Genomic DNA, 14,277 nt, shown 5'->3' with positions numbered 1-14,277 from the left:
CAGATACCAACCTTGACAGTGCAGTTTCATAATTGTGTTACAAGTCAAATTAAAATAATAAGCGGAGAACATCACCTTCAGGTATCAAAGGTGCACTTTTGTCCTGTGGTTTTCCTGTGGTATATATATATATATATATATATATATATATATATATATATATATATATATATATATATATATATATAGAATTAGGGCTGCTCCGATTAACAGATTAATCTAACTGATTAATTAACTAAAGAGTTGATCATAGATTTTTTTTACAATTTAATTGTGCATTAAAAGTTCATTCTGAGTAGAGAGAGAAATGCATACTGCTATTTAGGGAAGTGCTCATTTGAAGCTCGCTCTCTCTCTCCCCGGAAGTGGTAGGACACTGTGGTTTTAAGCTCGTATAGAAAGGGGTTCAAGTTGTGTAAAAAGCATAATTGCTGTCTTGTTTTGTACAAGGATTGCTGATAGTGTGTTACGGATGTATATACGTGTTTGGAACTGGAATGTTTATCTACGTTGATTTAAAAAATTGCCAAACATGTGTCTGCAAAGTTACTTGTGTAACTTGAGTTGTGGTGAACGCAGTGGTAAAATCCAGCGTGGCGCATGTATCCTGACCAACATAATAAGCTGTTGATTTAGTTATAAACCTCTGAGTGTTTTTTAATTTTGCTGTTTCGGGTTACCCCATAGTGGTTAAACAGTATGCGTATAACTGTGCTGCTCTGGCCCTTAGGGCTTGTGTGACTGAGTTAACAGGTCCATAAATCTGTTTTATTAGGGTAATAGGACAGAACGGTAATATTTGTTATATTCACTAAAATTAAAATTAAAATAAAAATGGTTTTAAAAAGACCAAATTCCCATTGGGCGTATTTTTAGATTATATTGATTTAAGTAATACTATGCCAGACAGCCGCTAGAAGAGTGTTACCTTTAATTAATTTTAGAGTAAATGGAACATTAGTTGCCCTGTAGTTAACAGTTTATATTCTTTATGATAAGTGTACAAGTTATGGAAATACATACAATACCAGCATTTATTCAACACTGATATTCTGTCATAAATGCATGTACTGTAATAAATAATCCAACTACAATGTAGTTACAGCATTGTTGTACTTTGTTCCGGTAGTCCAAAATTAGTAAGCAAACTGTACATTTTGATTTTATTTCATAGTTTTGATTCATGCAGACATTTATAGATGTTGCATTTTGCTTTCAATGGACTGTATAAATGTAATCCTTTTGTAAAAGCATGAACTGCAACCATAGGACCAGCTCATATGTTTTTCCAAAAGTGTGTTGTGTCCTTTTGGCCGAGGGGGGATTGTAAGATGAGCTCTAGTAAGCAGTATCTACCTATTTTTCACAGTGAAAAATGGTCTATTGGGTAGCTGAGAACTCCATTGGGGATCTCTTTTTGTTATTGCTTGGCTTCACCAGGTTACCCGATGCCCGCTTGATTTATAACAGTGCATGAACAATAGAGGCGTATGACAATGATGGCGGTCTCCTTTCCTTCCTGCGTACAAACACTCTTCTTTTTTTGCTGCATTAGTATTTAATTAATTTAAGGTCAGCATATTCCGGAGTTAATGGGCTATATTAGGAGGAATGTTTCTCTTCATCATTTATTTTGTATATAAAGCTGCACTTGTTTCTTGAGTATGTCTTTCAGCTAATTAATTCAGGATATGAAGGAATATTAGCCTTCATTCATAAGTCATACATGTAATACATTTTTTAATTTGTGAAATATATTTATACTTTAATCAGTGTTGGCAGTTTTTGTTTCACTTGTCCATTTATTATTAAATAGGTTAGTTAGATTTCTTATAAAAAGTTATATTCAGACTGCTATATAATTTATATGCCATTTAAAGACTTTTTTATAGGGGTGGGGAGTTAAGCACATTGACACTGCAATCACTTTGAGAATATGTACAGCATTTGATAGTAAATGATTGTTGACGTTTCTGCAATAGATGATCTTGGTCAGCTGTTTATAAGGTATGAATGTTGGATTTTAAAACTATGTCACAAGTGGATGGACACTGGACAGCAATGTTTCAGTGCAATGTGAAAATAATGTTAGGCAGCAACCTACTGCCTTATAACAGAAGCACAGAGACATAGCATATTCATACATATTGTTTGCTTGTTTTTATTTGTGGAAGGGCTTTTTTATAGTACTGTCTAGTGTCTATTCTGAAAGTTAAAAGTAGACATTCTTCTCCTCCAGTAACATTCAAATTTCATTGCTCCTGCTTTTGCAGTTGACATGTCGGAACACGGTGCTTCAACAAAAGATACAGTCTGTTAATTCATCTTTTGAATTATAATTCAAAACACAACAAACAGAGCTAGTTGAACCACCACATGTGTACTGGGGAAGGATCGACTGTGTGTCAATTTCAGACACAGGTCATTTTTGATATAATAAATATTTTGTGCCATTTTGACGACCTTACAAGCAATAGGTGTATTTCATTGCAGGTTGATCCTTAGTCCAATTTAAATATTTACATGTACTGTAGAAGCTGAATTGTTTTTTGTTTCTACTGTACTGTATGCTGTACTATATTGTCTGTGTATGCCCTGTTTGTTTGTATGTTTTGTATGTTTGTGAGAGTATAATGTGCATGACTGTTACAGCTCATGTATAACATGCACCACTTGTATACTCCCCTGTCAAAAATTCCATAGTATATTGAATAGAATACTCTTACACGAGTGTACTGTGCACATGGTATATAATGAACAAGCTATATAAACATGCAGAGATTGTCCTAAAATGTGTTAAAGTACATATGTGATGTTCTGAAAGTGATGGTTTGTAGTATTTGGTTGTGGGTGCCAAAGACCTCATAATATACAATTGAACCTCCCAATACATTTGGCCAGGTAACCATTCCAAATGAATTTTGCAAACTATTATTATACTAATATATTTCAAATTCCAAAATCTGGAATAATAATAATAATAATAATAATAATAATAATAATAATAATAATAATTCTTGTCTTGGGAGTGCAGCTGGTTTCCTTCAGTAATTTGAGGACTTTCTAGGTAACAAAAATATTAAGTGCTTAGATTCTTCTGATAGTGTTGTATTTGTTAAAGTATTACAAAAATCAATATATTTACTGCTGGATTGTTTATTCCTGTTTACAACATTTCTTTACAAAGAAAGTGACATTAACTTTGAGAGCCTGTAGCCTGTACTTGTTTTGAAAGATATTATTGACTTTTTTGTGGATGTTTTTGTGGTGATGTGTGTTTTCTGCACTGAAATTTCATTTCTAATTCCATTGTTGAATAGAAAAACATTGTTCAAACTGTAAAAGATCAAAATGCATGAAACCCCTGTCAATGAAACTAGGTTCTCCATTGCAAATCCACTAAATCCAATCAAAAGAGCAGAAGGCAAGTTGTAAAGGTAGAGGGGAACCAATTGTCTGCAATTCTTTCCTTTCAAGGTATTCATTCTGAAATTCTTATATACCTATAACTTCTGTTTCATATTAGGTAGGCACATGTAACATAAATCAACAGTATGTACAGAATAGTATAGAATACGAAATTACCCTGACCATTTCATAAGCAATTATCCAGATATATGTGAAAAGTGGGACATACAGATGTACGGCTTTACAGACAGACAAACCACCCCATATATCCCAATCTGATATGCTCAATAAATTTTAATACCAAGTTTCATGACAATTGGATAGGAGCTTCTTCAGATATATGTAGAAATCTGTGAAGCATTGTATGACATACATATGTTTGGGCACCAGTACATATCCTTCACAGGGGGGTTCATCCCCAGTGGGGGGGTAATAAGTAATCTTCAAACATAATAGAGATGTTTAGGTAGCTGCAGTGGTTTGTAGGAAAAAACAAACAGGAAAGTATTCATAAAATGTATGATACATTGTAGAATTTTATAGTGTCAAAAAGCCTAGTGATAACAATAGAAATGTTATGACATTTCCCTGGATAAAATGTATTATTTCATCCTTGCTAGGAGGCAGAATTCTTATTACATTTTTACAGATCTACATAATGTAGAAACTAAATAAAAGCCTCATTATCAGGTTCAAAAATGTGGATTACATAACACATTGAAAACTGTAATGCTGTACTACCTGTTTCTAGAACACATTACCCATAGAACAACAACACTAAGCAATGTCTGGATTTCTTCAGGCTCCAATCAATTTTCAGGAGCTTAGAATTATGGGAAAAGATATGATACCACAAGTAAAGAAAGTTTGTGAGTAAAGAAAATAAATATTTGCTTTTCAGTGTTTTCTAATGGTGTTTATAGCTCCATAATTCTAACTTTAGTTTATGCTAGCCAGCATTTTAGGTCAGTCAATAGAATTTGTAGAGTAGCCTTGAAATTAGAAAACTGTTGGTGTATAGTACAGGAGAGAGAATAATAATCATTTAAAATAAAGATACATTTTCTCCTTTTATGTCCAGCTGCTTTTGGGCTGCAGCACGGAGAAACAGACCACCCATTCTGGTGAAGTAATCGCTTGTAAAGATTTGTTCATTATTTGGGTTATTGATTTTCTCTCCAGTTGCGCAGCTAGCACTTTCTAACATTGACTAGATTTGTATGTGTATCATTGCTGCCATTGTTATATAATCTATACTGAACTGTGATATGAGTGTACCGGTATTTTCAAACACTCACCAGGCATCTGTCAGTGGCAGCAACATAACAATACACATTATCTTATTTATTGTTAAAATATTGCTTGTGTGTTTTCACAGTAATGCAATTTCAATTAGCAACACATGTTATGGCTTTGTAATCAGGAAACTAGGAGCGTTTGAAGACCATTTCATTCATGATTGGACAAAAAGTCACAGTGGTTTAATTTATTATTGTGCATCGGGTATTATGACCCCATCTGACCTAATCTGCTGTATAGAAAGAGAGTGTGGGATTCAGGTGGGATCCTAATACCTGTAGAACATGAAGTGAGCTTTATCGTATAACTAATAGTGTTATGAGTGGTTAAATAGTCTGCATCTGTGTCAATGAGAAGTCTGCTTTCTGTGCAAAAAAGCCATTGCTGCTGTTTTAATAGAATTTAACACAACTCTATAAGCCAGAACATATCAATGTCTCTCCTGGCAGTCTGATTAGTACACTATATTGTTCTCAATCGCCCAGTTTGAGAACCCCTTTTGTAAGCAATACTAGAATAAACTCTACTTTCTAAAAATACAAATCTCTTGTGTAGAAAACATCTATGGATATGTCAAGAAACACATTTTTTGTATTTCGTTAGTTGACTTGGTTCTTTGATAATGCAAACTGTGGCTATAAAAATAGGCATTGCCAAAACCATTAAGAATGTGCAACATACAGTTAAAGGATGTTAAAGGATGTTAAAGGATGTTGCTTCTGGACATATTGAATTCTGTGAGCATATCAAGACTATCGCCTGGGGCTATGTAATACCAAAGCAAACCCGACAGAAATAAAACGCTGACATGCATAACACATAACCACTTACAACCATTGTTATTTTTTATTTCACATTTTTATTAAGGTCTCAGTCCCTCCTACTGTAGCCACAGTTCGGTCATTATTATTATTATTATTATTATTATTATTATTATTATTATTATTATTATTATGTATGCAGTAAAGCATCAGCGAGTGACTCACCAAAAATAATCCAACTGCTGTTCCAGGTATTACAAGAATTCACCAATAACATAACTTATAACCAGCATAACTCATATAGTCTGGCTTTTTTATTCTGTTTAACTAAGTACCGTATTGTATTGGAAGAAGTAAATGGTTGTTTTGCAATGGCTTTGTAGTGCATTATGGCACTGTGCTAAGTTTGCAATTACTTCTGAGGCACAGTGATAGATGGACAGATATCGTTAGGCCACTTAGTGCCTGAGATCAAGACATGAGCTGCTTTGAAGCGTTGTGCGTGTGTACTGTTTGATTTAGAGAAGCAGGGCCCAAAAGCCACACTGGTCTAAAGGGGAAATATAATATCCACCTCACTTGTTAGACTCTTACTCCATGTTCAGTCTCAGTAAATCTGCCTTGCACTTGTTATTAACCATTCAATCACGAGTTTGTTAACTAGCTTTGTTCCTTGCACCTATTTTAATTACTTGGGAAAATATAAGGGTGATATTGTCTTGCATAGTCATTTTTAAATATTTATAAATACCCTGAACAACAGCAAAATTAATCATGTATTTTTTTTTTAAAGGTATATATGCATGAAATATAATCACAATGTAGGCTTGACAATGAAAAAAATGTGTGGTTTATCTTGATTTATTTCATTAACTAATAAAGCAGTGGAACAAAAAGGACTGGTGTAAAACGTAATCCATTGGACCATGCCAGTGACAGCTTTTAAACTAAACTGTTGATAATAGTGCTCTGTAATAGCCACCCTTGGGATTTACAGAAATTGGTCTCCAGGTTTCATTAATTTACAAGTAAAATAATGAAGCCTGAATGAAGTGTTCCAAGTAAACAGGTGCTTAAAATAAAGACACTTTCTACAATTTGGTTTGCTTTCATTTTTAAATTATGGGCAAACTGTGGTTATAAATGGAAAAGCTTAGCCCTTAGACAGAATGTATTGGATACATAAAGTCTCATTCCATGATGATAATATTCTCGCTGTCGGTAACCCTGAGTCTGCGGTTTTAATTAACATCAACAAAAAGACTTCAAAAGTACAGAGTTGGGAATCTAAACAGACATACTGTACTTCCACCAGTGTTCCGCTTCACTTGTAATCATTCAGTGACAATGGAGGCTTATATACTGATATTGATATTTCACAGAGAATACCTTGCGGGAACCTGCAGGCCATTTTGTAAATGGTTTTAAAAAAATATTGGGATCTATTTGCTTAAGAAATAACACTGAAGAAATAACATGTAGAAATAGTAATCTGTATCTTTCATCTGAAACCCATTTGCCTATAATTTATCATATATGTTTGTGTACTTTGTGCATTAACACATTTAATATGTTATGATATCACAAGTATATTTAGAGTTATATGTATTTCACAGGCATTTCTTTATATATATATATATATATATATATATATATATATATATATATATATATATATATATATATATATATTGCTATTTTTTCATTATCCTTCCTGTGTGCCTGTCTTTTTTCTGTTTGTTAATTTATGTACTTTAAACATTTCAGAGTTAAGGATTTCTATTTTAAGATTTCAAATGGTTTTAAATTCCAAAATGTATACAGCACGCTTTTTTTTTCTAATTGGATTTTGAAGAAACAGTAGCTCACAAAGCAGGAAGGATGAAAAGATTTTCTATTAAAATATTCCCTTGTCAGTTCTATTTTGCCGCTGCCAGGATATTATAGGTATAAAAATGTTATTGTCAAAGCATGAACTGACTGCCTGGAAAGAGAGTCAGAGCTTTCAGTCCTGCCTTTGGCCCCTCCCTTTGAATAAAAGCAGCCTGTCCCTCTGCAGTGCATTTCAGCCTTACTGATTTGCTCTTCAGACTATGCACATTTGCATAGACTGGCCCATTTGTGATTTTTGTAGCTTCCCATCCCCTTTACTTAGTTTCACCTGGGATTCAGAGTTCCAGCCTCTCTGCGTGCCTGAGCTTTTGGTGCCTTGTGGTTCTTGTGGAGCATTACAGAGACAGTGACAATCCAGAGTTTGCAGGGTTAATGAGCCAGGCTGATCGCTGCTTAGATCTCAGGAAAGAAAAAGGCAGAATCCTTTACTCTGCATTGCAACACTTGGGGAGAGCAACAACCAAAGTGTGGGGACCTCTCTGGGCTTTTATTTATTTTTTTTATGTTGTTGGGGAAAGCACATTGGTCTCGGCAGGAGCATAAACAACATTTTAGGTCACAATCCTCTTACAGCTGAGTAACTCTCGTCTCATCAGGGCTTGTGAGTGATAACGAGCCTGTGGTTTTGGCATGTGCAGCTGTAATAGTTACACTCTGGGGTGCCACATCAAAGAGCCAGCCTCATTATTTGCTTAAGAGAAAACAAAATCTTGGTTGTGGAGATAATAACCCGGACGACACTGGTCAGGTTCTGGTTACAAAGGGGTGGACGAGCTACTATGGGTTTTTCACCATCATGAACCTTGTCTCTCAGTTGGAAATTACTGAGCTGAGTGCCTGTAGGTTTACTGGGGTCCGATCATGCACCTGAGCAGCATCGTGCCAACTGGCTTTTGGAATAAAAGCCACCCGTTCTACTGTAGTTGGACATCTTGGATCTGGTCACTGACTTTGGGATGTATTGTCTGCTCAGCGTGGAGTTCTACGGACTCAGCTTCCTCTACTTCTGCTTCTTCCTCCTCTTCATATTCGCATCATGAACATCACTTTCATGGCAGCAGGCATCACTCGGTGCCAATCGCTATTTATCGCTCCCCTGCCTCCCTCCGAGGTGGCCACGGTGGGTTTCCTTTTTTTATTATTAATTATCCATCTTGTTTATCCGCGTCTTTCTGACACTCACTGTGATATTTTAGAGCGTACTGGCATAACATTTCAGCAGGACATGTTGGGTCAGACATTGAGCAAAGCACTAGCACTAATAACAGCTAATTGTAAAGTGACTTCTTCAAGGCCATGAGGTGCATTAACTGACTGGGGTTAGTACGTCTTTTAGAATATGAAAGCTGTTTGTGTTGTTCCACACTAGTGCGATGGGAGTTGATTCAGACATGGATATTGTGAGAATGCAATATTCTTATCTTTAACAGTATCATTACTAGTAGTTCAATTACTGGAGATAAATAGCATTGCCTTTGGTTCCACCCGAGACCAATTATTAGGTATAGCAGGTTTACATTTAATTCTATCAGTGCTACAGCAGTATAGAATGACTATAAACATTTTGAAGCAAAGATATTTTCCAAGGTGTTTGAAGGGCTTGTGATTTTTTTTATTATTAATTTTCATGCATATGTTCTAGTTATACAAGGGTTAAATCAGTAAGATTAAGAAGGTCTTGGGAAGCCTTATTATAATTACAGTACAAGAAATCCGAGAGGAGACACTTATAAAAATCAGCTCATACAGTATATAACTGCCCATGTCTTGGAAAAAACTGTGTAAGGCTTTTTAGTTTGTTGAACTAAGGCTTTTTAATCCTTGGTTATACTATATTTTCCCTTTATTACCTTTTTACCGAAAACATTGAATGTATTATAAGATTTTTTATTCTTGTTTACATTTTAATGGAATTATACAGACTATTAAACCTCTTTTCTTTGCATTACCAGTAACCTCTAATCTCTTCTTACTAAAATTCTGCCACAACAGGCTGCCAAGAACTTGGATAAAATTGAGGCTATTTCTGCCATACCAATACATTTGTTTGTAGCATTCTGCAACTAAAGCATGCTTTGCCACGCTTTGATGCATTTGTATATCGCTCATTAGAATAAGAGCTTACTTATTTTTTTTAAATAAATATTTATTACCTTGGAGAATTTATGATTAATTTCTAAATTTGAAATGCTTTTATGTATTAAGAAGGATATTTGTGTTGTTAACCCTGCAGGTGCTGGGAAGAATTTAGAACATATCCTAATGTTTAGAATCTAACCACAAAAAAAAAGAAACCAATGAATAAAAAAGAGAACAAATTGAGAACATCAAACCCCATGCTATTTAGATACATTTTAATTAAATAATTGTAAGATCATTCAAGCTATAATGAATAAAGCAACACATCATTCCATTTTTATCTAGCATCTAGAAATTGTAAAATATATAATTGCCATTCTTTAAAATGTTTAACTGAAATGAACTTATTTGTTGAATTGCATACAACCCTTTTTGATGGATAAATATGTCATTTTGTTTAAATTGCATGTGCTATATGGATACCACTGTGATCTTGTTTTGTATTTAGCTTTAAAAACATGTGGATGCTTTTATGCGGTTGTTATGCACACAATAATGATGGCTGTAGCTATTTGGCTAGTGTACTGTTGCTGTGTGTATTTAACGCTGATAATACTCCAAATATTATCTAAAACAAAATAACAGGAATACATGTGGCTAAAATGTGAGATTAAAATCGGAAATTTGTAGAGGAGACAGATTGCAGAAGATTACTGTAGTTCTTGTGGCAAACTGACTTTCATACCACCCAGCTTTCAAAAACCCAGTATTCAATCACTCTAACTCAACTGAAACATGAATTTCTACTCAAAGTAAAAGTTAATTAAATGAAAGTATAAGTTTATCATTGAAGATAACTGAATGGTGTGAGGGAATAGGTTAACAAGCACACACTCCATTATTTTATTGCACTTGTGAAATTTTACTGCACTTGTGTACTTTCGCCATTAGTGAGGATGTTCAATTCATCTTAGGCACTTCATCATTATAGATTTAGTAATTCCAATCCTTTTTCATGAGCCTACCATTAGGTCTTCAACAGCTGTCTTCATTCAATCAAATTATTTTATGAGTACTTCAGAGCTTAGTTGTTCTGAAGGCTTTATCAAGTCTACAAAAAAAAAACAAAAAACATGAAATTAAGTAACACCCTGCCATTAAGTAATTGTGTGTTCATGGTGCTGACAAAAAAAAATGAAGCTGAGATGAGAGACAGATATTTTTGCAACCAGAATTAGCTCTTTTACAGGAAATACCAAGTAGTTAATATTGGTATTGTAGTCAATGGTAATGTATGCAAAGAGATTAAAACTGAAGGAATTATGTTGATAGTCTATAACTTTAAAGACTAGTATAGATTGAATCATTCCCTAGCAAATCTGCATTCATTTATTCTGTGAGAATAGCTCTGTGTTACTAAATCTGAAAAGAAATGACTGATATAGTGTAAAAGGATGTAGGCAACCTTAATGAGCCTTATTTGGATATTCTCATGCAGTGCACATATGTATTCCGCCTTTATGTTTTGCCATTTTAAGATTTGTGAAGAACATCTTTAGCTGCACATACATATGGATCGTAATCATTTAACTCGCTCCTCCTTTTTCTTAGTCTATGTCTTGTAATTTGTTGGATGTGTTTAATCATTGTAACTATGCTTTACAATACTGTATGTTGATATTTGGTTAATGCTCACATATGGATTTGTTTTAGACCTAATTTGACGTGGCAGTACATGGTCATGAACTGTGCATTATAGAAAAGTTGCATTTGTAACTATTTAGGTATTACAATTCAATTACTTCAACGTATTGAAAAACAACGCTTTCCACACTTAGTTTTAAATCCTGAACCTGACATGGAGACACAAGGCTATGAATAGGAGTAGTATTTCCATAATATGATGTTAAAATAGTGGCCGTTAGTTATTTTAAAATACCGGTACCGATAATTGCAAAGTAATTAACCATCTGTTTATATTGTTCTGAGACTGTAGGCATATAACTGTTGAACTGATTTACATGTTTTTTTCCTATTCTTTTCCACCAAAATGTCTGCTGTATCGCCAACATCAAAGTGTTTTGGCAGTAAGGTTGGTTTAATGTTTTCCATAAAAAGAAGCTTTAAACCCGCTGTGATTTAAAGCCTAGGGAATGGCCTCATGTTTCAAACGCTTTGGCTCCCTGTTAATAAGCTGGTTTAGGTATTGTCAGTGCTGAGATAAAAAGATTCTATGCTCTGGTGAACAAAGCCATGAAAAGTATATGATAGCATTGGTAGAAAACAGCACAGGTCATTTCTGGTTCTCTGCAAATAGTGTAGAAAAGAAAAAAAAAATTCTAGATGTCCTTCCTTTTTTTCCCCACCCCATTTCATTTTTCTTGAGGCTAAAAGAAAGTATTTCAAAATTTCAGTGCAAGATCTTGGTTTAAACAATGTTTAGTTCAGGTAGTCTGATAGATAAATATTTGAATTTTAAGTTTTACATGTTGTTATGGATAGATCTAAAACAAGCATGCGTTTTTAAGTTTAATCAATGCTGCTTGAGAATGGTTTTTAAAAAGATATGTCTTCTTAACTTTATAAACCAAATAATTAGCTTTGCAACAATAACAAGTGTAGTGAGCCAATACTGGTGAATGAACAGAAAGATCCATACATTTCCATTCAGTAATAAAGAATGAAATGCATAGAGAATAAACTACAGAGCTATATTGGTATTCAAACTACTGTAGGGCCCAACAGCACCTATTTGTATATGTTTTCTTGTTTGTTTGTTTCTATGAAAGCTTGTAAAGCTTATCATTTTTAACACATTGTTGGATCGCTCTGAACATGTATATACAGATTTACAATAACAGACAACCCCCTTCTGTGTATAGTGTGCATGACTGAGCTGAGCTGTCTTGGGTAACGTTCCTTGTATAATACTACCCCATTAAAAAGAACATAGTATAGAACACTACGCACCTCGTATATCATGTGCAATCTGTATAGAATGCACAGCAGTGAGTGAGACTTTTGTAAAAGGTTGCACATTATTTTCTGAAAACTATGGTACTGAAAAATTCCTTTCAAGTAGGTACAGACAGATAATTGCTGATACTGGGTGAAGAAATTAATTCTTCTACAATAAATTAGATCACCACTCATTCCCCAGCAAAACTGACACCATCTCAAATGAGTTTGACCCATCGTTGGGAAGCAAAAAGATTACACAGCCAGGTCTACCACGGCAAAGTGACAGCGTCAGGCCTAATCTCAACTAATTCCAGAGTCTGGAGAGTGGGGATAGTAATGTTGGGTAGTATTCAGGGCATGTCCTGCCAAATACCTTACCAGTGAAGGTTATTTATTTTCTTTAATCTTTTCACTAATTCTGAAAGATATAAATATTTTTTGTTGGGGTTGCTACAATCGAAGTGGAACTTGCAAATCATCATTCAACCTTATTTAATATGCATTGCTTCTAAATGTGAAATGCTGTAGGGTAGCCTGGTTTTACACAAACTATTTGGAAATTAATAAGCAATTTTTAACAGCGAATATCTCCAATGGAATTTCTCATTTGAAGAAATGCCAAGTTATACCAGCTTGTCCTGTGGTTGATGTTATTTTAGATTGCTTGAACTGCAGCAGTATAGTTTTCTGTGTGTTCACAACAGTGTTTTATCTCAAGTGCTGGCTTCTCCCTTTCATGCACCTTGCAGAATACGGTATCCTCTGCCAAGCTTCTTTGAAGATATATGAGAACTTACCTACTGTATTTTGATCCTAATTTTCTTTATTTTCCAAAAGGTCTGTTTAGGATGTGTTTTTGTTATTTGACAAATCCACCTGTACCTTTTTCTTATTTCAAGTTTCCAATTATTGTTGAACTTCCACAAAACCATGCTGTTATTTATAGATACCAGGCATGTTCTAGATCTGATCCCTTTCAATCCATATAGAAACTAAACAAGCAGAGCAATTGCTTATCTTGAGAAATATATAATAAATACATAATTATCATTATTACAATAATTACTTTTTAATTATAAGCATGATTTAAATCCCCAGTTCACATTAATCCAGTGCAATTGGTATTTTGTTGAATGTCAGGAAAAATTAATGTTACCACCATTTTCTCGTTACTCTTTTTTTCTTTTTGGAGGGGGTTGACGCATTTCAGTATTTCTTACTAGCTCAGTGGAGTTGTCATACATTTCACTACAAGTGTATTATATTACACTTAGATTTTGTAGCTTCGGGTCTCTTGAGTTTAATTTCACGTTATGAATTTCGTCATGTTGAGTGTCTTATTTTTCACATTCACAATCCCTTTAGCAATGACTGATATTACGCAGAGAGTAGGGGACATTGGTATTGACAGGTTTAAATTAGATTCTACTTCGAGGTCAAATATTATACTTAGCACAGGTGAAGATAAAATGACAGCACAGCATCTGTTGGATGGAAGGCACATGGTTATCTTTCAATGTCTAAAATGTAGGAATCAATCAGTGCTTAGATATTTTTTGTCAAAAAAAGCACATAAATTTGCTTTTGGAGAACATTATCCAGTCAATATGTTTGACAAAATTAGTACAACCTTAGCTATCCTGTCTTCAATATGTTTTACAGTATACAGCAAGTAGGTAGCCTTGTAAGAATTTTGTAATCATATTAGTTGTGAAGTCACACTGTCCCCATTGTGAAGTTGAAAGTTAATACTGCCTAATCATGCAGATTAATCTAATAACAACAGACCTGCTTGTTTGAAACCAATTCACACTAGCACCAGCCACTCTCAGGGGAGGTCCTACAGTTCTGCCCTTACTAGAGCTACAATCCATCC

At 34.3% G+C, this 14,277-nt stretch overlaps 1 protein-coding gene across 42 annotated transcripts in view; it reads left to right on the top strand.

Annotated features, from left to right (window-relative positions):
- LOC117421848 (neurexin-3) overlaps positions 1-14,277 on the top strand; it is a 295,839-nt gene that overhangs the window by 173,729 nt on the left and 107,833 nt on the right. For 2 of the 42 annotated variants that reach the window (XM_058987792.1, XM_058987791.1), the window contains exon 1: positions 7,624-8,481. The exons of the other annotated variants lie outside the window; for them this stretch is intronic. In XM_058987792.1, the coding sequence (XP_058843775.1) occupies positions 8,223-8,481 (259 nt within the window). In that variant the 5' untranslated portion in view covers positions 7,624-8,222. Of the gene's footprint in view, positions 1-7,623; positions 8,482-14,277 lie in introns of those variants that run through there. 42 annotated transcript variants of the gene reach the window in all.

The sequence above is a fragment of the Acipenser ruthenus genome, chromosome 15, assembly GCF_902713425.1.
Source record: "Acipenser ruthenus chromosome 15, fAciRut3.2 maternal haplotype, whole genome shotgun sequence".
Taxonomy (NCBI): Eukaryota; Metazoa; Chordata; class Actinopteri; order Acipenseriformes; family Acipenseridae; genus Acipenser; species Acipenser ruthenus.
The sequence above is the reverse complement of the archived record's forward strand: the minus strand, read 5'-3'. Positions and strand labels throughout refer to the sequence as shown.